The sequence below is a fragment of the Rhinatrema bivittatum genome, chromosome 7 (assembly GCF_901001135.1).
Source record: "Rhinatrema bivittatum chromosome 7, aRhiBiv1.1, whole genome shotgun sequence".
Lineage (NCBI taxonomy): Eukaryota > Metazoa > Chordata > Amphibia > Gymnophiona > Rhinatrematidae > Rhinatrema > Rhinatrema bivittatum.
Genome location: NC_042621.1, coordinates 51894051 through 51920113, shown reverse-complemented (window position 1 = coordinate 51920113; position 26063 = coordinate 51894051). Strand labels below are relative to the sequence as shown.

The following is a 26063-nucleotide window of genomic DNA, read 5'->3' as shown; positions in this document are numbered from 1 at the left end:
TGGCATCAGTGTATATAAAGCAGTGTCAGTTTTACTTTCTCTGTCTCCATCTGCTGGCAAGGATGAATAAACCCAGGAGTCTGGACTGATCCAGGTACGTACAAGGGAAAGCTATGAAGCGCAGATTGCCCCTCAGACCTATTTTCAAGGTCTTCAGTGATGTCACCTCAGTTTCGAGTGCCAGCACTTATTCATTTATCCCCAAGACACCTCACCTCCTATAACTTTTTTTTTTTTATATAAGTAAGGAGTAACCTTATCACTCACCCTGCTTCTGGATTCTCAAAGAGGATTGCAGCAGTAATCATTTTTAAAGCAACAATGCTTCCCTCCTTCCTGCAAAATTTAAATGTATAGCAAGTAGGAGACTGGCAGGCCATGTAATTTCCCTCTCCTTGCTGGCTTGGCAAATGATAAAGTACCAGCTGGAAGCTGCTGGGCCCTTATATTTTATCTTTCTTAAGACCACAACAATTGTTTAAAACCAGCCTGTTCCGGGCAGCCCGCTAGCTCAGTGGGAGTGCTGTACATGGCCACATTCCTGGTTCAGGCCCTGAGATGGGTCTTTATTCTCCAGGTTGACTGGGTCAGGGGCTCTTGTGGAAACAATGTTCACAGATTCCCCCCCTTCTCTCCCCCCAGAGGGACAGGAATTGTACCCATTGCTCAAGGGTGACCCCTACTAGCCAGATTCAAGGCCCATGATTATATTTATTTATTTATTTAGGTCTTTTTTATACCGACACTCATGATACCAATCATATCGTATTGGTTTACAATAAACAGTGGTGCAATAACATTAAAATTAACAACTTCGTGAACAATAGGCTAGGAGAGAGGGAGAGAGTGAAAAGTTACAATAAACAGGGGTACTTGAACTGGGAGGAGGAAAAGCCAGAGTAGAGGCTAGCATAGAAATAGGTTCTAGAAAGAGCTTTGGTGCATTGGCCTTAGCCCAGAACTATCAAAGGAATTGACCAGACTCGGTATGTTGGGGGGGACAGCAGATAAAGAATATAAAACAGTGGAAGAAAATCCCTGGCTGATTGCAAGTGAAGATTTATTGGCCCCAAGATCACAGCCCTGGCTCCAAATGATCTGGAGAAAACTGCAGGCTAAAAAAAAAAACCAAAAAACACAGCATGAAAAAGGATACTTGGATGTGGAATTCTGGGAATGCAAGAATAAAAAATATAAAAGCTAAGAAGTCGTAGCAAACTTTTATTAGTGAACATTACCTTACAAATAATAAATACAATTATCACTTTAATAGTTTACACTGGGGAAGGGTAAATTGTGCTGCAGTCAGTACTATAAGATAACTGTGTTCAGTGTTTCCTCCAGAAGCAGACAAGGCACTGATCTAAAATAAACAAAAACAGGATGTTATTTTGATCTTAGGAAACACAAATCAAAATGCAGTTATTCAATCTGACTTCTGTGCAAAGTATTTATATACTAGCAGTGGAAAAAGTCATGAAATTTAATCTGATATTTTTATAGTACACTCAGCAAGACAGCTGTTGTAGCCATAAACAGTCCAGGTCTGGTTTTCTCCCAAAAGTGGGAATAGCAAAAATATTTACACTGTTTCACATGGATCAGCATACAACAAATACTAAAGTGCCCTACCAGAAAAGCAATGCAATCATCTAGGACATTCCCATTGAAATCCATAAAAAGCTTAATGCAAGAAAGCCAGAAATTGTGGTAAAAAAATAAATATATATGAATATCATTGCTAATAAAGTGTTAGTACCAATCAATTATCCTATATAATGTATGGAAAAAGCAGAGTTGCTTAGCTGTCACAGGTGTTCTTCGAGGTCAGCAGGAAATTAGTCCTCACATATGGGCTCCATAATCAGATGGAGCCCTGATGGGAAAAACTTATGTCAAAGTTTCTAGAACTTTGACTAGGCACACTGAGCATGACCTATACCACACGTCCATGAGGGGGTCCCTTTTCAGATGCTTAACATAGAATTATGATTAAAAATTAAAAAAAAAAAAAATAGGAGAAACCCAACTCTGTGAGGTGGTGGGCGGGTTTCGTGAGGACCAACATCCTGCTGTCCTCCGAGAACACCTGTTACAGGTAAGCAATTCTGCTTTCTGCAAGGACAAGCAGGATGGTAGTCTTCACACAAGGGTGAATCCCTAGCTACAGGCTGCTCTCCAACACAAAAGGGGACCCCACTGACACCTCACCAAGAGCCAACAGGCACAACAGCACCGGAGCTATTAGGAACAGAGGGGGGAGGCAGCCTGAACCCAAACAATAGGCCCTAGGGTGGGAGAGTTGGGTTCTACACCTCACACAGGTTCCAAAGAAAAGACTGGCTGAGCCTACTGTGATGTCAGCCATCTCTATCCAGACAGTAATGTGATTTGAAATTGTGGAGTGAACTTCACGTCGCAGCCTTGCAGATCTCCACGGGAACCACTCACAAGTTGGCCATTGACGCTGCCATGGCTCTGACAGAATGAGCCTTGACATGACCCCCAAGACGCAGTCTCACCTGGGCATAACAGAAGGAGATGCAATCTGCTAGCCAATTCGATAGTGTCCGTTTAGCAACGGCAATGCCAAACCTATTCTTATCAAAAGAAATAAAAAGTTTCTATGGGCTTCTGTCTGCTCCAGATAGAAGGCTGAGGCTTGCTTGCAGTCCAAACTGTGCAGTGCTCGTTTGCCTTGGTGCGAATGGGGCCTAGGAAAGAATACTGGCAGGGCCACTGACTGGTTAAAATAGAAATCCCTCACCACCTTAGACAGAAACTTTGGGTACGTACGCAAGACCACCCTGTCATCATAAAATTTAACAGAAGGTGATTAAGTCATTAAGGCCTGGAGCACTGAAGTGACTGCCACCAAAAATATGACCTGAAAAGGAGCTTTCATCAGCTGAGCTAACACCATGTTGAGGTCCCAAGACACAGCAGGAGGCCTTAGGGGGGGTGGGGGGAAGGGGGTCACATGATGCCCCCGCACTGAGCAGTCGCAGATCTCTCCCACTACCGCTCTCGAGATTTTTTTGGCAGCTTTACCTCCTTGACTGTGCAGGCAAAACGTGGCAGTTATGTCAGATTAGGTGACTAAGAAGTCCCTCCTGCTGATGTGGGGGGACCAAACGATAAGGGCAAAATGCACCTGTAGCCCCCCTCGTTCTGTTTATTTCAACATGTGCCCTGTTTTCCTCCAAATAGCTTCTTTGCCTCAGTTAACATTAAGCTTCTAGACTTCTTATGGGATGGCAAACCTGCAAAAGTGAGATTAAGTACCTTGTGGAGGCCCAATGATTGGGGACATATGGCGTTTCCAAACCTGCAGGCATATTTTTGGGCTTCAAGACTGGTAGGGGTATTTGCATCTTATATAAGGATCGAATCTCTCCATGGTTCGCTATTGAGAGAAACCTGGCTGAAGGGGTGGATCTAGCCTCATTAATAACAGAGAAATCTCTCTCTCCTGGGGGTAAACAAGCAATGCCGTAACTGCCCCCTGGTTGCGTGCATGATCAAAGTTTGGAGGATGATGTGCAAAGGGTTGAGCATGAAGAGTCAGGGCCCCCCTGGCCTTTTCTTCCGTTTGGAAAAATCCAGCACTAACAATTCATATATTTAGTCCTGAAGCTAAAGCAGTGGTGGAGTCGGAACTCTGCTCAGGTTATCTGTATGAAGAGAACAGACAAATCTTGTGTGGAGTTGCAAGATGAATTTGAGATTTCAAATCATTCTCGAGTATACTATGATCATTTGAAAAAATGTGTTGGGCAAACTGGGAAGTGAAGGTTGGAATTAGGTACAGCCCACCCCAGTGGAAAATGCTTTCATGAAGGGACTAATTAGGCGGAAAGCATGCTCGGTGCTGTATCGAGCGATTACCCAGGCATGGAGTGAGCGAGTGAGCTGGGGTTACAGTTGGAGGATTTGGACTAGAGTACATACGTCTTCTCTGTGTACAAAGAGGGCAGAAATCATGGTGAGGCTCACCATGCGCAGCTACAGATATCCAGTGTTTGTCTCAAAATTTTCAGCCTCTGCGTCACCGCTCTATTGGCAAGGCTGTGGGCAGAGGGCACATATCTGCACACATGGCGGAGATGTCCATATATCTCTGCTTTTTGGATGAGGGTTGGTCGGCTTATTGGGCAAATCGTGAATTATTCCCTGTCTCTAACGCCCGAGCCATGTCTCCTCAGGTTATAGGGAGATCAAATTTTGGAGAAATTTTTAAAAAACTCTTGATAAAGCAACTGCTGTATGCTGCTCACTTTTCTATTACATGGAAATGGAAATCAGTTCCTGTCTTGAAAACCTGACACGCCCAGGTTCGTTCTGCTACTTTATTAGAGATGTTAACCTATATGCTTTGAGATATGTCCTTTTATGATACGATCTGGGATCCATACTGGGAATTTTATAATTCTGACTGTCTATGGGTGTGGCGTGGGGGTTACACTGTATAGTATTCTGCTTTGTATAACTTGAGAATTTACTGAATTTGGCTTTGTATGTCGTCTGGTAATAAAATAAAACGTTAAAAAAAAAAAAAAACTAAAGCAGGCCCCGCATGAAACATACAACTATAGTCTGTACAGAGATGGGCGTACACCATGGTGGTACACGCCAATTGCACTCAGATGAACTCTAACAGAGTTAGTTTTCAAGCCAGATTCAGATGGCTGTAGAAAGTAATCAAGCATTTGTTGGATGGGGCAGAAGAATGGATCTAAGGCCTTCTGCTCACACCACATGGAAAACCTCCTCCTCTTCAGTCCATAGGACTTTCTAGTGGAAGACTTTCTAGAAGCCACCAGGACCCGAGACATCTTCTGAAAGATCAAGCGGCTGCAGAATCAACCTCTCAACATGCAGGCTGTAAGTGACAGGGCCTGGAGTTTAGGGTGCCACAGCTTGCCTCGATCTTGCATGATGAGATCTAGGGAAATCCCCGGACTGATCAGTTTCCGGATGGACAACTCTTGCAACCGTGGAACTAGACTTGTCTCTGCCAATGAGGGGCTATGAGGATCATAGTCCCTCTGTCCTCGTGAAATTTCAAGAGAGTCTTCGCCACTACGGGAATCAGAGGATACACATATAGAAGACCCAGGCCCCAATGACAGGCAAGAGCATCTGAGGCTGGTTTGCAGTCTAACCTGTACAGGGAGCAGAACCGAGTTACCTTCCTGTTGCAGGGAGACATGAACAGATCTATGTCTGGACTCCCCCAGAGGCGGAATATCCGATTTACTACCCTCTGGTCCGGGGACCACTGGTAGGGTCTGAAGACTCAACTCAGCCTGTCTGCAACCACATTCTCCATCCCAGTACATGGCCCTGGAGCACCATCCTGTGGGACAGGGCCCAAGACCAGATCTGGACCGCTTCCTGACACAGAAGGTACAATCCCTTGCCTCCCTGATTGTTGACATGCCACATGGCTACCTGGTTGTCAGTCTGGATCAAATCAACTTTGTTCGCCAGCAGATCTCTGAAAGCCCATAGTGCATAGCTGATCTCCCGAAGCTCCAAGAAGTTGATTTGACAAGAAAGTTCCTGAGTAGATCAAAGACCCTGGTACCAAGCCCATCTACATGAGCTCCCCACCAAGGACGATGCATCTGTGGTTAGGACAATTTGCGAGGGGAGACTCCAAAACAAGATCCCCTGTTCCAGATTGGAAAGTACATGCCACCAGGACAATGAGTCACGGAGAGAGGTGGTGACTCAGATGCAATCCTGGAGGCTCTGAGTGGTCTGGTGCCACTGTGAGCTCAGGATCCATTGGGCTCTGCACATGTGTATACGTGCCAAGGGAGTGACATGGACTATTACGGCCATATGGCCAAACAGCCTCAACATGTACCACATGTACCACAGCCTCAACAGGCCCACAATGCCGCAATGGTCGCCACAGCGAGGGCCCTCTGGTGGAGAAGAAAAGCCTTGGTCTAGCTGGGTTCCTATCAAGTCCAACTAAGATGAAAAGCTGAGATGGGAGTTTGGGTAGTTAAGAAAGAACCCTAGTGACTCCACCACCCGAATGATCAAGCATATGGACCTGATGGCCCCTGCCTGAGACGTGTTCTTGACAAGCCAATTGTCCAGATACGGGAAGACATACACTCCCAGTCTGCAGAGGTGCGCTGCCACCACAGCCAGGCATTTTGTGAAGACCCGTGGGTCAGAAGAAAGCCTGAATGGGAACTCGGTACTGGAAGTGCTGTGTTCCCACCACAAATTGGAGATAATTCCAATCGGGGAAGATCTCGATATGAGTGTATGCATCCTTTAGGTCGAGGTTTGCATGCACTGCTCTTGCGGTCCAAAGTTAGCCAGCCCTGTACTAATATGTTTGAGCACTGCTTTAGCGTGCTAAGAAACTTTGGCCTGCATGCTTTCAGTTCAACAGTCCCTTTAAAGTATTTGTGACTAAGTGAGGGCAAGTTTGGGAATTTCTAATGTTGTGTGCTTTTGAAGATGCCTACATTTGAGTGCCATCTACTGGCTTAAACTAAAGGAAGAGCTATTAATAAAACCATTTTTCAGCATTGATTTCTTATCTAGGTAAGCTCAAAATTTTAAGTGTAAAAGAAACTCATATCCACTACATCCTAAGATTCAAAGGTTCTAAAAGTGAGTAATAAGAGCTCTTACAATTTTCAGGGACTTTTGCTTTGCAAGGCTCAGAGCCTGCTGGGAAAAATCGGGGCTGCTAGCTGTGGCAGTGCAGGAGCATCTGAAAGCTGTGCAAACCATGCTGCCGGCAACTCCCAACCCTGTCCAGCTCTGTACCGTGAATGATAAGAAGCGCTCCCTAAAAGGTCCCACATATGAAAGTGAAATCTCGTGGACACATGGCCTGCCCAGGGAGGCGGAGGCGGGGCTGTGCCTGGGCTACAGGAACTCAGGTTTATCACCGCTTTAGCTGACTGTGCCCAGATTATGTTCACAAGGTATCTGGCATCGCACGCAATAAGCGTGCATAAGATTTTATATACTACAGCTCATGCAATACAATCGCTGTGCCCCACCCCTAGTTTGTCCATACTCTAGGATATTACCCCTTGCCATTTGAAATACTGCACGTGTCATAAGCAGAGTGATGGTGCCCAAGTAGCATCCAACAAAGCAATGGAGGACGTGAGTGGATGAATGTTCAGGGAGCCTCAGATAGTCATCCATATACGTGGGCCGGCGGGTTTCATAAAGGAGCAGCCTAATGGTTAGAGCAGAAGGCCGACAACCAGGGAAGTTCAAATCCCACAGTGCTGCTCCTTATGCAAATCACTTCGCCTTCTGTTAACTCGGGTCCTAAGCCCTCTAGAGACAAAAAAATGCCTACTAAATCTGCATAAAACTCGCCTTGAGCCAACAAAAAAAGGCAAGAGCTAAATTTAAAACCAGAACAAAACCTTATGTTCATCTACCCAAACTCCCCCCCCCCCCACACACACACACACAGGACATGCCCAGCCACTCCCCAACATACCTTCGAATATTCACTTATATCGACCCCAGCTCACTCCTCCCTCACACACTTCACTCACCCCCACACATACAGGGCAGATTACAAGGGGGAAAGAGCCCATCCTCTAACACACACCCCCTCACTCTCACCTTCCAACAACCCAAACACATCCCCCCTCCACAGCCCGCACACACACGGAGGGGAGGGAATGGGGAGAGCAGTGGGAGAGGGGGTGAAAGTGCAGGTGGTGGTGTGGTGTGGTGTGGGTTCCCCCGCCCCCCCCCCCCCATCTACCACTCACAGCCACAACACAGACAAGTGAGAGGAGGGATGTGGGGGGGGGGGGGGTGTGCACGCATACACCCCCCCACACCAATACCATACATACCACCTCCACCCAACCTTCCAAGCCTTCTGAACTACATCCTTACCCCTCCCCCCAGCCTCAGCAGAGCAAGTACAAGATACCCGCTAATGGAGTCCTAAAACCCGCCTTTTGAAGCTGCTGTTCAATCAGCACTTTCTCTTTTTGAGCTTCCCTTAAGATCTATGCACACTCAAGACAAAGGGGAAAAAAAACAAAAAACAGGAGAGATGGGATGGAGACTTCTTTACCACTCTCTCTGCCCCTTCCTTTCATTATGTCATAAATACAATCAGAGGTATAATGAGAATATTGTGCAATTAACTGATGCTTTATTGTTAACAACATACGTTAAAAGATTTTTTACATGACATGCGGACCACTAACAGACCTTGTAAACCAATCTATATACATTGTCTCTGTAATATTGATCCATAAATCATGCAAATTATCAATAAAAACACACCACCCATTAAACCCTCATATACATGTATGCATTACCCTCCATTCACACCTTATGCCTCACATACCATCCACACTACACATCCATCTAAAATCCAGTCACCAAGAGGAAAATATCCCCCATCACACATTAAAACTATGTTCCTGAATATGTTGAGGAACACTTACATGCTTTCAAGCAGTTAAATCAGCTTCTGTTCTCTATATATTTCTTCTGTTCTCAACTGCCTAAACTCCCGACGAGAGCCTCGTTTCTCCCCACAGCAAGGGGCTTCATCAGGGAAACTGGTGAAAAAAATCCCATCTTAATTCACACAAACATGATGGGTTCTAATACGTTCTTCAACTTCTTCAAACACCTTCAATGATTAATTATGTCTGAAAGGGTCCACTAGGCATCTACCCATCTGCTAATTCCCCATTCAACATCTGAACAAAATTATTTCGATGATACCTCATGGGAACCCATTAAAAGGTTCCTTCATGCATATCTTTTGACTTTTATTCAAAAAATTACCGGTACCCAGTGCAACTGCGTAGCTTTCTGAAATTCAACTTTGATGAGGTATCGTAGAAATAATTGTTTGTTCAGATGTTGAATGGGGAATTAGCAGATGGGTAGATGCCTAGTGGACCCTTTCAGACATAATTAATCATTGAAGGTGTTTGAAGAAGTTGAAGAACGTATTAGAACCCACCATGTTTGTGTGAATTAAGATGGGATTTTTTTCACCAGTTTCCCTGATGAAGCCCCTTGCTGTGGGGAGAAATGAGGCTCTCGTCGGGAGTTTAGGCAGTTGAGAACAGAAGAAATATATAGAGAACAGAAGCTGATTTAACTGCTTGAAAGCATGTAAGTGTTCCTCAACATATTCAGGAACATAGTTTTAATGTGTGATGGGGGATATTTTCCTCTTGGTGACTGGATTTTAGATGGATGTGTAGTGTGGATGGTATGTGAGGCATAATGTGTGAATGGAGGGTAATGCATACATGTATATGAGGGTTTAATGGGTGGTGTGTTTTTATTGATAATTTGCATGATTTATGGATCAATAGTACAGAGACAATGTATATAGATTGATGGTTTACAAGGTCTGTTAATGGTCCGCATGTCATGTAAAAAATCTTTTAACATGTGTTGTTAACAATGAAGCATAAGTTAATTAGATAATATAATCATTATACCTCTGATTGTATTTATGACATAAGAGATTTTCAGAGGCACTGCATGGTGTTTTTCCCTTCCTTTCATTAGTCACTTTACCTACCAAGCTTGCAATTTCTACCTAGGCATGAACATGGAATCTAGAGCAGAGTCCACAGGCAGGGTTGGTGTTTAAAATCATGAGAGGTCTAGAATGGGTAAATATGAATCAGTTATTTACTCTCTCAGATAATAGGACTGGGGGGCACTCTATGAAGTTAGCAAGTAGCACATTTAAAACTAATTGGAGAAAATTCTTTTTCACTCAACACACAATTAAGCTCTGGAATTTGTTGCCAGAGGATGTGGTTAGTGCAGTTAGTATAGCTGGGTTTAAAAAAGGATTGGATAAGTTCTTGGAGGAGAAGTCCATTACCTGCTATTAAGTTCACTTAGAGAAAAGAAAATTATTCCTTACCTGCTAATTTTCGTTCCTGTAGTACCATGGATCAGTCCAGACGGTGGGTTATGTCCCCCGTCCAGCAGATGGAGTCAGAACAGAGCTCGAGGGCTCCGCCTCCTATACCAGCTCACCCTCTGCTGGAGCTCAGTATCGTGAATAACAAAGCCCAAAAGAGCAATAACAAAACAATTTGGATCAAAACCCTGACGAAAGTCAACATCAAGAACAATAAAACAGGCATGACCTAACAAAAAGAGGTCGCCAACGTCAACTTGTGAGGAGCTGTACAACTCTGATAGAGAACCAGAGAGAAGAAAGAAGAGACAGTAGATAACAATGAATCCGAGCAGGTCGCAAGATCCCAGCGTGGTGGGCGTCTGGACTGATCCATGGTACTACAGGAACAAAAATTAGCAGGTAAGGAATAATTTTCTTTTCCCTGTACGTACCAGGATCAGTCCAGACGGTGGGATGTACCAAAGCTTCCCTACTATGGGTGGGCCCCTGAGAGCCCTGCTCGGAGAACCTGATCGCCAAATTGCCCAGGAGCCGAGGGCGCCAGGTGTAGGCGATAATGCTTAGCGAAGGTATGCAGCGACTTCCACGTCGCCGCCCAGCAAATTTCCTGTGGGGAGACGGCACGAGACTCCGCCCAAGACGCTGCGTGAGAGTGTGTAGAATGAGCTCGAACGCCCCTGGGCGGATCCCGACCGGCCCCGATATAAGATGATGAGATGGCATCCTTGATCCAGCGGGCGATGGTCGTCTTTGAAGCCGAGGAGCCCTTCTTAGGTCCCGACCAGAGCACAAACAAATGATCGGAAACCCGAAAGGCATTGGTAACCTCTAGGTAGTGGAGTAAGACTCGCTTGACGTCCAAGTGAAGAAGAGACCTCGACTCCTCTGGAGAGAACACCAGGAGTTCCACCGTCTTGATTCACGTGAAACGAAGAGACCACCTTCGGGAGGAAGGAAGGTACTGTACGCAGCGAGATCCCCGCCTCCGAAATGCGAAGGTAGGGTTCCCTGCAGGAAAGAGCCTGCAGCTCCGAGATTCGACGGGCAGAGCATATTGCCACGAGAAAAACTGTCTTCATAGTAAGGTCTTTAAGCGAAGACTCTTGTAGAGGTTCGAAAGGAGCGCCCGCTAGGGCCCAGAGAACCAGGTTAAGACTCCACGACGGACAAGGGTCCCTGACCGGCGGCCGTAGATGTTTGGCCCCCTTCAGGAATTGGGCGATATCCGCCTGGAGAGGCAGGGCGACCGGTGTCTGGACCAGAACATTCAGGGCCGCTACCTGCACACGTAGGGAATTGTATGCAAGACCCTTATCCAGCCCGTCCTGCAAAAATTGAAGGATCAGAGGTACCGACGCCTCCGTGGGTCGGGCCCCATGATCGGTACACCAGGCCTCGAAGACCTTCCACACTCGCACATAAGCAACAGAGGTAGAAGGTTTGCGGGCCCGGAGCATCGTAGAGATTACCGCCTCCGGGTAGCCTCGTCGGCGGAGGCGGCGCCGTTCAAAAGCCAAGCTGCAAGACAAAAGAGTGCTGCCTGCTCGAAAAAAATACCGGTCCCTGCTGCAGGAGCCGAGGAAGATGACTCAGGCGTAACAGTCCGTCCACTGCCATGTGAAGCAGGTCTGCAAACCAAGGACGACGCGGCCACTCCGGAGCTACCAGAATCACGGGACCGCTGTGAGTTTCTATCCTGCGGAGTATCTTGCCCACTAAGGGCCAGGGAGGAAAAACATAGAGCAGTTGATCTGCCGGCCATGGCAGCGCTAGAGCATCCACCCCCTCCGCGCCGCGCTCCCTTCTGCGACTGAAGAAGCGAGGGGCCTTGGCGTTGAGGGCGGTCGCCATCAAGTCCAGTCGCGGCATTCCCCAACGGCGAACCAGGAGCGTCATCGCCTCGTCGGAAAGGGACCATTCGCCGGGGTCCGACCGCTGACGACTCAGGTAATCCGCTTGCACGTTGTCCACGCCGGCGATGTGGGAGGCCTTGAGCCGAACCAGATGAAGTTCCGCCCAGTCCATCAGGAGCGTGGTTTCGGCGGAGACCTGTTCGCTCCTCGTCCCGCCTTGATGATTGATGTACGCCACCGTGGTGGCGTTGTCCGAAAGAACCCGTACCTCTCGGTTCCGAATCAGGGTGAGGAAACGTCGGAGTGCGAGGCGTACTGCTCTGGTCTCCAGACGATTGATCGGCCACCTCGCCTCCTCTGGGGACCACGTCCCCTGTGTGGCGCTTCGTTCGCAGACCGCACCCCACCCCACGAGGCTGGCGTCGGTGGTCACGATTACCCAAGAGGGAACGTCGAGGGAGATGCCTCGGGCCAGGTGAGCCGGGACCAGCCACCACTCCAGACTATCTCGAGCTGACTGGGGGAGGGGTAGAACCACCTGATACTCCTGTGACACCTGTTTCCATCGCGACAGCAGGGACGCCTGCAGTGGACGTAGATGAGCAAACACCCAGGGCACCATGTTGATGGTGGACGCCATCACTCCCAGAAGCTGTAGATAATTCCAAGCGGTGGGTTCCGACAAAGACACGAACTGACGGACGTGCTCCCTCAAGGAGAGTGCCTTGTCCGCCCGCAGGAAGACCATGCCTTGCTGAGTGTCGAAGGTCGCCCCCAGAAAATCCAAGCGTTGGAATGGGACGAGGGAACTCTTGGGGAGATTCACAACCCAGCCCAGAGAGCGAAGCATCTCCAAGACTCTGGCCACCGAGGCCTGTCCATGCGAGAAGGACTTCGCCCGCACCAGCCAGTCGTCCAGGTAGGGGTGCACTAAGATCCCCTCCCGCCGGAGGGCCGCCGCCGCCACCACCACCATGATCTTGGTGAAGGTCCGCGGAGCCGTTGCGAGCCCAAAGGGTAGGGCCTGAAACTGAAAGTGCTGACCGAGGATCTTGAAACGTAGGTAGCGTATGTGGTCCGGACGTATCGGAATGTGCAGATACGCCTCCGTCAGATCCAGGGAAGCCAGAAACTCCCCCTGGTGTACCGCAGCAATCACTGAACACAGCGTCTCCATGCGGAATCGGCTGACCCGCAGAGAGCGGTTCACTTCCTTCAGATCCAGTATGGGCCGGAACGAGCCGTCCTTTTTGGGAACCACGAAGTAGATGGAAAAATGGCCCGAGCCCACCTCGGCGAAAGGAACGGGAATGATAGCCTCTATGGCTTGCAGACGGTCTAGTGTCTGTTGAACCGCCATCCGTTTGAGGTCGGAGCCGCACGGAGAGAAGAGAAATCTGTCCCGAGGAAGACGGACAAATTCCAAGGCGTAACCGTATTGGATGGTGTCCAGGACCCACTGATCTGAAGTAATCTTCACCCACTCCTCGACGAAATCTGTGAGTCGGCCCCCGATGGGCGGACAGGAGGAGTGGGTCGGTCTGGCATCATTGGGTAGATTTGCCGGGGGGGGGGTTCCCCTGGCCCAAGCCCTCTCTCGCGGGCCTCCGCCCACGAAAGGACCGCGACCACGGTTGGGATCTACTGGGAGCAGTGCAAGGATTGGACTGCCGGTAGGATCTATAGCGTCGCTGTGCTCGAGCCCTGGTTCTGGTGGAGGCAAACGGGCTATAAGGCCTCTGCCGATCTTCGGGTAGACGATGCACTGCATTTTCCCCCAGTGACTTCATGATCTGATCCAGGTCGTTCCCAAAAAGAAACTTCCCACGAAAAGGAAGGGATCCCAGGCTCGATTTGGAGGAGGCGTCCGCAGACCAATTCCGGAGCCACAGGAGGCGACGAGCTGCCACCACCGACACCATGGAGCGGGACAGAACGCAAAAAAGGTCATGCAGAGCATCCGCCCCGTAAGCGATGGCAGATTCCAGGCTGTCGGCCTGAGCTGCTTCTTCCGGAGGCAACTGTTGCGACGTCAGGAGTTGCTGGACCCAGAGCAGACTAGCCCTCTGGGTCAAAGAACTGCACATGACAGCTCGCATCCCTAGGGCCGAAACCTCAAACACCCTCTTGAGGAATGTCTCCAATTTGCGGTCCTGTGTGTCCCGTAGGGCCGTCCCGCCCGTCACCGGGATCGTAGTTCGCTTAGTCACCGCTGAGACCGCCGAGTCTACCTTAGGGAAACGGATGAGATCTAAGAAATCCTCAGGCAAGGGATATAATTTTTCCATGGCCCAGGTGACCCTCAATGCCGCTTCAGGGACGTCCCATTCCCCCGTGAGGAGCTGGAGAAAAGACTCATGGACCGGGAAAGCTTTAGCCCTAGGCCTAAGGGCGGCCAGGACCGGGTCCCCTTTCTTGGAGCAAGTTGCGACCGCCGGAGCCACAGGCGCCGGGGGGTCCGGTGGAGGATCCAGATCTAGCTCTTGAAGGGTCTGGTGGAGCAGGTCTTCTAGTTCCTCCTTATGGAAGATCCGCAAGGCTCGCGGGTCATCGCCCTCCGTTTGCCCCTCCAATTGCGCCGGATCCGGAGGGTCCGAAGGGTCAGGGCCCAAAGGGGGAGCCGCTCCCGCCACTCGAGGCTGGGATGGCAAAGCCGAGGAGCTTGTGGCTGGCCCAGCCGAGGACAGGGGCCCGGAGGCCCGAAACGAGAGCTTGGGAACTTTGGGAGCAGGAGGCCCCGAGGGGGCTCCCCCCGGCTCTGTCAGGCCCTGCAGGTAAGCCGTGTGCATCTTTAAAATGAAGTCCGGGGAAAAAAACGGCAGGCTGGCTGAAGTCGCAGCCGCAGGGGCCCCTTGCGGTGGTCGGGCCGGTAGAGCTTCCTCTGGGCTTCGGTGCAGGCGGGGGGGCGCCCCGAACTGCGTCTGTGTCCTCCGGAGCGTGTTCTGAAGGAAAATCCCGTTCCAAAATGGCCGCCGTTCCCGCCATTGGCGAGGACATGGCCGGCCCGCTCATCCCTGGCTGTGGTGAGGAGGGCGCTGGGCGCGAACCCGAGCCACGCGAACCACCTTCCCCTTCAGGGAGGTAGCGCGGGCAAACTCCCTCCTTTGAAAAACGAGACCCTGCCTCACCGCAGGTCTCGCAGCGGGAAAAGCGCGGCATGAAGCCGCTATGAGAAATCGCCTCGGGGGGGGGGGGGGCCAAAAAGGAAGCGCACTGCGGGGGGGCCGAAAGGCCGACACAACCCGCCTGACAGATCCGTAGGCGCCGGTGGGAAAAACCGCTAGCGGCGCGCCCAGGCCCGAGATAGCGTTCGCCGGGCCACAGGACCGTCAAGGACCGCGTGAGAGAGCCGGGTGTACCGGCAAACGCCGACAAGTGAAGAGAAAAGCTGCAAGAAAAACCACACAGAAAATAACACTTACCCCAAACGTAGGAAAGTGACACTGCAGGAGGAGGCCGAACAGAGAAGCACGCCTCCTCAAATCACTGACAGAATAAAAACTTTTTTTTTTTTTCTCTCAATTAACTTGATCCAAATTGTTAGCTAGCAAACAAAAGACAGGTAGAACTCAAAGAAAAGTAGAAAGAGACTCAAAAACCTGTCAGACTGGGGAAGCACTGTTTCCCCAACTCACATCTGCTGGAGTCAGAAAGATACTGAGCTCCAGCAGAGGGTGAGCTGGTATAGGAGGCGAAGCCCTCGAGCTCTGTTCTGACTCCATCTGGTGGACGGGGGACATAACCCACCGTCTGGACTGATCCTGGTACGTACATGGAATAGCCACTGCCATTAGCAATGGTTACATGGAATAGACTTAGTTTTTGGGTACTTGCCAGGTTCTTATGGCCTGGATTGGCCTCTGTTGGAAACAGGATGCTGGGCTTGATGGACCCTTGGTCTGACCCAGTATGGCATGTTCTTATGTTAAGTGAGCAGGGGTGCAGCTCCTTGTTAAACGTAATATTAAATCCTCAGTACAGCCTACCCTCACTAGGAAGAGGCATGTGACTCATTAAAATATTCCAACAAAACCGCATCTCCTCCTAAAATAAACTCTCATCTACCAAAAAAGGCATGACATCCCCTGCACTGCGCTCCCTGCCAAAGGGGCAACCTGCATTGGAATTGCACCCTTCAGAAACGGGTGGCTGGATTTCACCTGGGGGTGGGAAGTCACCAAGGCCAGGAGAAACAGCCCTGTAAAGCAGGCAGTGGGAACCAAAATAACCAGTCCTTATATCACCATGCACCATGGCATTATGTGCTTGTTTTTGCTGCTGTTGTAAACCAATGACATTACAATTTATTATAATACAATTTTTGGGACTTGAAAGGCTGAATGTGCAAGACTGAAATACTTCTTTACTGAAGACAATGTAATTATATTTAGCTATAAGCAAAAACTGTGCATATGTAAGACTCGGGCATATAATTCACTCTATATATATATTGTGTACAGACAATTCTGCTAATCTTTAAGGTTAATTTAGCAAACTAATTCTGTAAATAGTATGTACTGAAGAAGCAGCAGAGAAAATAGGAGACTCTTTCTCTGACTAAATGTAGTACCTTATAACATCAGTCCACTGCTGGGTGAGGCCTCTGCACATTCACTGGACTAGAATCAGCAATAGTAGCCAAATAAATCAGGTTTCTGTGTAAAATGTGCTGGTATCTGCAACAAATAAATCAGTGGTGGATTGTTAATTAAACTAACAAGGCAATCTCTGACTCTATAGCTGAAAGCCAGTGCACGGAGGAAATGCAGCCACAATTCCAAAAGTCGTAAGAGAGCATCTGCGCTCGAAGACCCACATAACAGTTAATTTTCTTGAGAGAGGGATACAATTGTCTTAATTAAACTTTTCTAGAGCTGCCTGGAACCCTTTTTCTACCCCCTAAACATTGTGCAGTGAGGGAAAAATACAACATTTCATCAAGATAGGAAACGTCTAAATGCCACCAATGTTCTAACAGTTCAGGGGAAATGTCGGCACACTGCAGGGCGAGAGAAGCAGCTCGACTGCCGAGGGCTTTCAATTACGACACCCAAGCATGCACAACTGGGCTCTTCTGTGATTTAGTTCAGAGAATCTTTAAAAGGACTATCGTCTCCTGCAGTGAGCCTCACTTGTAAGCCAGCATCTGGTGGCTATGACCTCGGCCACATCTACAAATGCCGTGCCAGACTTATTGAAAGCGCCTGGCATGCCTGCAATGTGTTCTGGTGCCTGCTGAGGGATGCAGTGCACTAGAAAAGTCACCAACAGAGCATCTTTACAGACTTCCATCCTCTTTCAATTAACACAGCCTTCTAGGAGCTCGTCAGGGATAATGGTGGTGGTGGATTTGAAGCTCATACTGTTTTTTGGAGAAAGCTTTTTTTTTGTCCAGATCAACAAGTCACAAGAGTTAATACAATAAGAAAACATGAAAAAAGCAGTTTATTATCCTTGTGAATCATGTGCTCAAGAACTACACAGGACTAATGGAATTACTGTGGGAAAGTCAAAATGAGAACATTTAACTGTTTTGAACTGCATCCGAGTGTCACTATTAGGACCATAACTGAACGCAAGTCTGGTAAACGTCATCAGCTCCCTTTGAGGCAGACATATTTAGATAAAAACTTCCTCTGCAGCTTCTGCTGTATTATGCTGCCAAATATCTGTACAATCATGTGCCATCTGGATCACTGTATGTACATGTATGTATGTAAGCATCCTTAAGCACCCAGTGTAATCATCCTAAAGCTGAAAGGTCTCCAGCCATGCATTATATTTTTGTCTCCGTGCATCTGACGTTCTACTGTTGCATCTCCTGTTTCTTTACTTGGTTCTAGTCCCTTGTTCTGTCTTCCACGCGCCCTTCTGCCATCCAGTTTTTTTTCCCCTTTTCTCCCTGTGTAACCCTCCCACGCCAGTGTGTGAAGCAAACCCATCACGCTCACTGGGCTGAGAGGAAGTCTTCTATCTACTCCAGCCCTCTAGCTGGTAAGGATCGCACAAAATACCGGCAATCGTCTTCCCTCGTAGGGTTCTTGATGCCTCCACGGCACGCCTAAGCTCCAACATGAGGCTTCAGCTAGTGCTTCTGGTGCTGCAGCACCCAGCAGTATGACATTAGCCAGGCTGCTATCTTCCCTTTTAATTTCACCCCCTCCACACACACTTACACAGTCCAGCTTTAATCAGAATACAGGCCGGGGGGCGGGGGTCTATATTTGCCTGAGAACAAACCCGTAAAACCACACTTAAGCCAGAAACCTGCTCAGCTAAGCCATGGGAGATGGAGGAAACTCTCGCATCAGATTGACACTATTCCATAGCAAATCCTGTGATAGCTACCATGTTTTTCTTTTTCTTTAAAGTTTTTCAACATACATCAAAGGCATGAACAAACTTTACAGGCAAAGGTTTAGCCTGTGAAGTACAGAAGGCCTGACAAGTCACATACAGAATATGTAAGTTCTCACAGATGTACAGGGCTATCCACTACAGTTTCTAACAAAGTCCTGATAGGGCAGTTACTGTCAGCAGCTCACTTTAAAAATTGCGACTTTCTGGAAAACCAACCCTTGCCTAACTTACTGGTGGGCCCAGGGGTTCGGACAATAGCAGACATTAACAAACTAAGATATGACTTAAAGAGTGAACACCTTAAATACGAGACTATTTTCAATATCCGTCCAGATAGATTGTTCTGTTGGGTGATGTTCATCAATTTTGTTAGACAGTTCTCACAAGGTACAGGGAATCAGTTTCATCACCCAGCGAGGAAACAGAGGTTCAGGTACGTACAGCCACTTGTTCTGGGCATGCAGTTAGTGCAAGGGTTGGACCTCAAACCTAGAAGTCCCTAAAGCTCTCTGCACTGGTCAACAGATCACACTTTCTCCATAAACTGAGGGCAATTTTGATCCTGCCTTTGGGGCTTGCAGTTTCCCTTTGAAAATCTCTGCATACAAAAGGTATCTGCCTATTTTGACTCCCTGACTTGTCCCCACCTCTTTTGCACAAAGGCACATGCAGTGTGAACAGCATGCAACCTGTTACCCACTCAGGGGAGGGGCTGGGGAAATCTTTAAAGGGAGTTTTCCATGGGTAAACAAACATTTACCCATGGAAAACCCTTGGACTACCACCATTCCCGCCAGGTCTCCTAGAAAACAAAGCCTCCCCTCTAATCAAGTTTATCTCCGAAACCATAGACACTGACATCCCAACCATCATCCTAGGTGATTTCAATTTACACGTCGCCTCCCTCCCCCTAACCCCCCCAACAGCGAAGCCCTCCTTACCACACTTAATGCCATGGGTTTCAATCAAATCATAAACTCCCCCCACACACAAAGCAGGACATAAATTCATTCATACAACACTCAGAGTCACCCTCCTGTACTCCTGTCCCATGGTCCAACCACACAACCATAAAAGCAAACCTCTCAATAAACAAAACCCCCATCTCTCCCCCCAATACAATTCGGAAAAGCCTGTAACATAGGCGACCTGATTGAATCCCTCCCAGAAGCACTGAACGATCTGGACCTCACTAGCACAGGCTCTGCCCTCTCGACATGGAACAACATCACAAACATCCTAGCAAGCAAATACTGTCCCCTAATAACTAAAGAAATAAACCCGGCACACAACAACAAACAATCCTGGTACACTCCCGATTTAAAAAAAAACTAACACACTCCCTAAGGAACATGGAAAAGAAGTGGCGCAACAGCCCCACCCCCAACCTACTGACCACTTACAAACTCGCTCCACACAATTACAGAACCACTCTCCTTAAAACCACTTTTACAGTAAGAAAATTCACGACTTCCAATTCAATGCCAAAACCCTCTTTTCATACGTAGCCGACCTAACTAAGACATCCCAACCAGTTCTATCTGACAAGGAATCCAAATCCAATGACCTCGCCCATTATGTCAATGATAAAAATCACTAAACTAAATTTCCAACCACCAACACAAACAAAACCGTCCTTCCAAAAAAAACCCCGATGCCATCTTAGATGCCTTCGAAACCACCTCCTCCTCAGAAATTGAAAAAATTATAAAAAAAAAAAAATAAATCCTGCAATGCACCCCACCGATGCAATCCCGACTGAATACCTAAAATCCATACCAAACATAGTAGCCAAACCCCTATCTGATATTATCAACACATCCCTTACACATGGAAACATCCCAGCCACAATAAAACAAGCCATGGTTAAACCCATCCTAAAAAAAAAAAAACCCCATCTAAACCCTGCCGAACCAGCAAACTTCAGACCCATATCCATTCTCCCCTTCTTAGCCCAACTACTTTTTCAAGTAGTTGGGCTAACACCCAACTTACTGAACACCTAGAGAAACACAACATCCTATACCAGTCCCAATTCGGTTTCCGCAAATTCTTCAGCGCGGAAACACTTCTAATCTCCCTCACCGACACTGTTCTCAAAGGAATAGACAAAGGTCAATCCTATATTCTAGCAATGCTAGACATCTCAGCAGCCTCTGACACCATCAGTCATAAAATCCTCATCGACATCGAAATTGGCATAACAGGCACTGCCATACTCTGGTTTCGATCTTATCTTGAAAACAGACAATACAAGGTAAAAAATTGGCAATAACGAATCCAAACCCATCAGACTTACCCGCGGCGTACCCCAAGGTTCCTCTTTATCATCCACACTTTTCAATATCTGTATGCTGCCCATTTGCAAACTTCTATCCGACCTAGGACTCACACACTTTATCGATGCAGACGATTCTAATACCCATCACTGAATCCATCCCCAAATCAATTCAACTATGGGATACCTACCATCAACCAGCTACTCACCCAACTGAATCTTGCCCTAAATACCTCCAAAACTGAACTCCTATTTATAAGCCACAAACTAAATGGAAAGCCCCTAAACATCCAACCCACACTTCCCAAACACCTGATCACACAACACATTAGAGATCTAGGCGTCATCTTAGACAGCGAACTGAACCTTAAAATATTCATAAACACAACCATGAAAGACAGTTTTTAGAATGTGGAGTTTATAGAAACAAAGACCCCCTCCTTCACCAAAATGACTTCAGAACAGTCCTTCAAGCAATAATTTTCTCTAAAATTGACTACTGCAACACCATACTACTAGGTCTCCCTGTCTCAACTCTCAAACCCCTCCAAATGCTACAAAACGCCACCGCTAGAGTCCTCACAAACACCCGTAGAAATGATCACATTACCCCTATCCTAAAAGACCTCCACTGGCTCCCCATCCACTTCAGAATCCTTTTCAAGAGTCTAACCATAATACACAAGACCGTGCACAACCAAAACGTGCACTGGCTAAACGCCTCACTTCACTTCCAAACCCCTAGGAGAGGCACCAGATCCGCTCACAACAGAACTATACTCACACCATCACCCAAATTAACACACTTCATCTCCACCATCTCACTCGCCGGCCCCACCATCTGGAACTCAATGTCACCAGACCTAAGACTTGAATCCAACACACAAACATTCAAAAAAAATTTTGAAAACCTGGCTTTTCACAAAGACCTTTCCATAGCTCCCCCCCTCCATACAACCAAGCACCCTAATCCAATCTTCATAAGTTAACTCCAGTACAAAGTTCCTCCCCCTAACTTTTCCCTATGTTGTCACCATATAAATAAAAATGCATTATTGTTGTATTGCCAGCAGCACCCTGTACCTATAACTTTTCTACCCTTAAATGTTATAATTTAAATGTTATAATGTAACTTTTATTACTTTCTAATTTCCCTCTCATTCCAAATCTTTAAGCTATCTGTTTCACTGTAAACCGATGTGATGTGCAAACGAATGTCGGTATATAAAAGATTTAAATAAATAAATGTAAATATTCTAACAGACCGACACAGTATCAGGCGCTCAGGTCAGCATGCCACTTAACACGCGACTGGATGCTCTAGACTTAAGCCCGATACAGTATGGGGATTAGTGCGTCCAATAGCGCTCGTCACATGCAAATTCCATGTAGATGAGTCTATTAGTTATTAGCCTGCAATGCCAAAAATTGCTACGTGGCCAAGGCACCCATTTCAACGCAGCAAATTTAATGTCTTCCTGAGAGTAGGTGTTAAAGCATGTCGCGCTCAAGGGCCCAACAACAACAAAAGATCCTGCTTTCTATGATTCCTCCTATCAGTATCGTCGCAATACTAAATAGGAGGAACCACAGAAAGCAGAATCATACCGCACTCAAGGGCCCAACAACAAAAAAATTCCTGCTTTCTGTGATTCCTCCTATTAGAATCGTCACAATACAGTAGGAGGAATCACAGAAAGCAGCATCCCCAAGTTCTGGCCCGATTGAATGAGTGAATAAATTAATATTAAGGGTCAGGCACTTAATATTAACTCATTCACGCCTTCACTTACTGCCCATTAGTCCATTCACTGTCACATGTCAGTGAAAGGATCAATCCTCTTTCAAAAGGCTGTCCTGAAAGGGGATTGGTCCTTTCACTGATAAGTGTCAGTGAAAAGGACCATTCAGGAACAGCCCGGGGGGGGGGGGGGGGCGGGCAGGAGCGGGAGGAGAGCTGAGCTCAGCTGTGGCCAGGATGTTGTGGTCAAACAGGCATTCTACTAAGCACCAATGCAGAGCACCAGGGACACACAAATTATCCATTGCGTGTCTTTCACCTGACACCTCATTTGCCTATTGCATTGAGCACCCAGCAGAAGTGGATGTGCTCGTGTTAAAAAAAAAAAAATGCACCCAGTTTGGACGCATGTTTTCTATGCCATCCTATCGCACTGACCTGTAAATGTTTATAGTGGAAACTAAGAGTGACTGCTAAAGCCATCATGTATACAGGTCATTTTTCCAAGCTCAATGCTTCTCAACTAAACAATGAAATCATGGTTATAAAATCCTTATTCCTGAGGCTGATGCATAATCCTCTTTTGTTAAAGTCCCTACTATACCTGCAATATGTGTGTCCTTGAGCTCAGGTTTGGAAAGACGAATAACAAGATCCAAGAAAAAGAGCTGTGAAATACTTACTGGGCACACTCCGTAGCACGCCCTTTATTTTGGTACTCCACAATGCACCGAATCAGTTGGTCATTTTCTTCTAGCAACTGAAAAATCAGCAGCAACACGTTAAAATGATTACCTAGACGTACCACTTTCATACACACGTCCTATCAGTCCATGCAACGAGCTTACCCTGCTCCGCTATAATTAGACGAGAATCCCATTTTTAGCCGTTTTATATTGTTTATTTAGTGTATTCAATTATATTTAATTACGTTGTTTTTTCTGATTGTGGCTATATGATATGCAACGACTATGTTTATTATTTTTTATGCTTTTGTAATGTTCCCGGCTATGTCTAATACATTGATAGCCTGAACAGATTTACGTTTGAAATAGAACGGCCCCCGATCTCTACAAGTCAGTAACCTCAGGGACAGCCCGTCCGTCCCCGGGCCTGCTCACGTGGCTGCAGCAATCCCCGGGACCTGCTCAGTTGCACGGCCGGCGGGGGCTAAAGGGATCAGGAGCGAGACGAACCCCATCGCCGCTCACCCGCTGGATGGTGTCCTGGTTTATTTCCACCTTTCCCCGCAGCCTCTCCGGCACGAACACCACAGACATCCCGCCGCCGCCGCCGCCGCCACCACCAGCCGCAAGCGCACGCCAACCTCCACCAATCACAGCCCCAGCCAGAGCACCGCGCCACCTACGTCACGGGCTCTACCAACAAACCCCCCTACGGTAGGTGGGGAAATCGGTTCTCGGCCTACCAGATACCACCGTATTTCACTTCAGAACCGAAGGACGCTTCCATTGTGTGATACGCAGTCCAGAACTATTCAGTGTGTTTGAATAACGCGAAGATATTAAAAAAAAAAAACTACCTAATAATCGAGTTAGTTGTTTACCTGCTCGGACAACGCGCTCCCCCTCATCAGCTCGCCGCATTCACAGTAACTTGAGCCCTTGACGTCTCTCAGCAACGTGCAGCATCTACGTGAGGCGCCGTGACGTCGCCCGGCCACATCCGGCACCTTGTGGTTGGCAACATTTCGGCAAGCAGCTGTGACTGTGGGTGCTGACTGATGCTCATCGTCTATGTTTACTATGTCTCTTCTCTAGGACGTGCACAGCGATGGGGCTTTAGGGCCCTTTCCACCGCATCTATCTTTTATAGACCAATGATGCACTAAAGTTTTCTGGCAAGTAGATTTACGGACTGCTAGCCTCATGGGACTTTTGAGCTGGCCCTAACATTGAAAACAAACTACTGTGCATGCCCGAGCCGACTCGAGTAGAACGTGATCACTGACCTTCGTTTTCAGTTTTTATTGTATTGCTCGTAGGAATTTATCAGAACAACACAAACGAAAGAAATTAGTGGAGAAAAATTACTCGTCCTTTTCCAGGAAAATATCGGTTTTTATTCTTCTGGTAATAAACAAATTCCCATGAAAAATAAAATAAAAGCTGAAAACAAAAACCTCTAAATGTGATGTAACAGGAGGGCTCCAGCATGCACGGTAGGGGTTTTTCTTTCAGTTTTAGGGTTAGATCTAATTGCATATATAGGCAGGTAAGTAGAATGTGCTGTCTGTGTCAGTAAAGTAGTGGGAAGTGTATGTGCACATTTGCAAATGTGCTCTCCATCAGCTGCGAACCATGGGCTTCATATTGTAAAGTGTACAACATCATCCAGAACCCTTCTCTGACCTCTCCCATCCCATTCCAGATCCACTGCTCTAGTTATGCAAAATGGCCACTGGTCAACCTGAGGCCCACATCAGTATGTTGTATGGATGCCTTAGGTGAGGGGTCAGGAACCTTTTTGGCTGAGAGAGCCATGAACGCCACATATTTTAAAATGTAATTCCATGAGAGCCATACAATATGTTTAAAACTAAATACAAGTAAATGTGTGCATTTTATGTAAGATCAACACTTTTAAAGTACAATAAGTCTCTGAAAATATTACACCAGGCCTTAAGACACCAATACATCTCCTATTAGGAAAACGGACCAAGTCAGGCTGCTATAGAGTCCTACACAGAAACTACACGCCAGCAGAAAACCTCACCTGAATCACGTGCTGTCCCTCACCTAACTTAGAATAAAGAGACCAAAACGCATAACAAGAAGCATGCAGAAAAAACTGAATTGGAAACTGCAACAAGCCAGTCTCTGTATGCAGTGTAACAAAGGAAAAAAGAAACATCACCCATCCTTATAAAACAAATCAAGAAATATAAAATCATCAGCAGTAAAACTGTACTAACAAAAAGAACATATTTCGAAACAGCTGATGAGTGGAATATTCAATAATTAAAAACTCATATAAAACACTTCCAGATACCAACAAAATATTTCAAAATAGCAGACACAAATTTATTTATTTATTTATTTGGAGATTTTTATATACCGCGGTACGTATAGAAATACATCACCTCGGTTTACAGATAACAATAACTTAGCAACAGGCTTTACATATAACAGGTTATTCAGTAAGTAAACAATAAGTTAGCAACAGGCTTTACATATAACAGTTTATACATTAGACCCAGTAAGGAAAAATAATAAGGATACAAAAATTATTTTGCTCTGCATACCTGGGAACATTTGATATCCAGGTGTCCTGAGATTGTTCTGAATTAGCAGGAGGCGGGGTGGTTTACTTGGAACTTTCTCCTCTCTCAGTCACATACCAGCGCTCTCTCTCACACTGGCTCTCAATGACACACCTATACACACATGCTCTCAGTACTCACATATACACATGTTTTTTCTCTCTCACTTATATAGGCTCTTAATTACACATTTACACACATGCTGTCTATCTTTTCACGCTTACACACACACACAGGCTTTCAATCACATAAATACATGCTGTCTTTTTCTCTCACACGCAGACTCTCATTCACATGCTTACAAACATGTCCTCTCTTTCTCTCATTTACACACAGGCTCTCAATCACATACTCCCTCACCTAAATCAGCTCTCAATCACACACAGACACACATGGTCTCTCTCTCTCTCATTTAAACACAGGCTCTCAATCACATACTCATAAGAACATAAGAAATTGCCATGCTGGGTCAGACCAAGGGTCCATCAAGCCCAGCATCCTGTTTCCAACAGAGGCCAAAACCAGGCCACAAGAACCTGGCAATTACCCAAACACTAAGAAGATCCCATGCTACTGATGCAATTAATAGCAGTGGCTATTCCCTAAGTAAAATT

The 26063-nt window shown here is 47.0% G+C and overlaps 1 protein-coding gene across 1 annotated transcript; it reads right to left on the bottom strand.

Moving 5' to 3' along the window:
* Positions 1-1208: 1208 nt before the first annotated feature.
* Positions 1209-23537, bottom strand: SS18L2 (SS18 like 2). Its single transcript, XM_029608366.1, has 4 exons — positions 23378-23537; positions 22850-22926; positions 16358-16463; positions 1209-1363 (listed from the first exon to the last, which is right to left on the bottom strand). The coding sequence occupies exons 1-3, from the start codon at positions 23444-23446 to the stop codon at positions 16367-16369; spliced, it is 243 nt and encodes an 80-aa protein (XP_029464226.1). The 5' UTR covers positions 23447-23537; the 3' UTR covers positions 1209-1363; positions 16358-16366.
* Positions 23538-26063: the final 2526 nt, after the last annotated feature.

Coding starts and splice junctions, on each gene's coding strand:
- SS18L2 (XM_029608366.1), bottom strand. CDS start 23,446: ATGTCTGTGGTGTTCGTGCCGGAGAGGCTGCGGGGAAAGGTGGAAATA. Junction 22,927..23,377: donor ACCAGGACACCATCCAGCGG/GTGAGCGGCGAT, acceptor CTGATTTTTCAG/TTGCTAGAAGAAAATGACCA. Junction 16,464..22,849: donor CGTGCTACGGAGTGTGCCCA/GTAAGTATTTCA, acceptor TATTTGTTGCAG/ATACCAGCACATTTTACACA.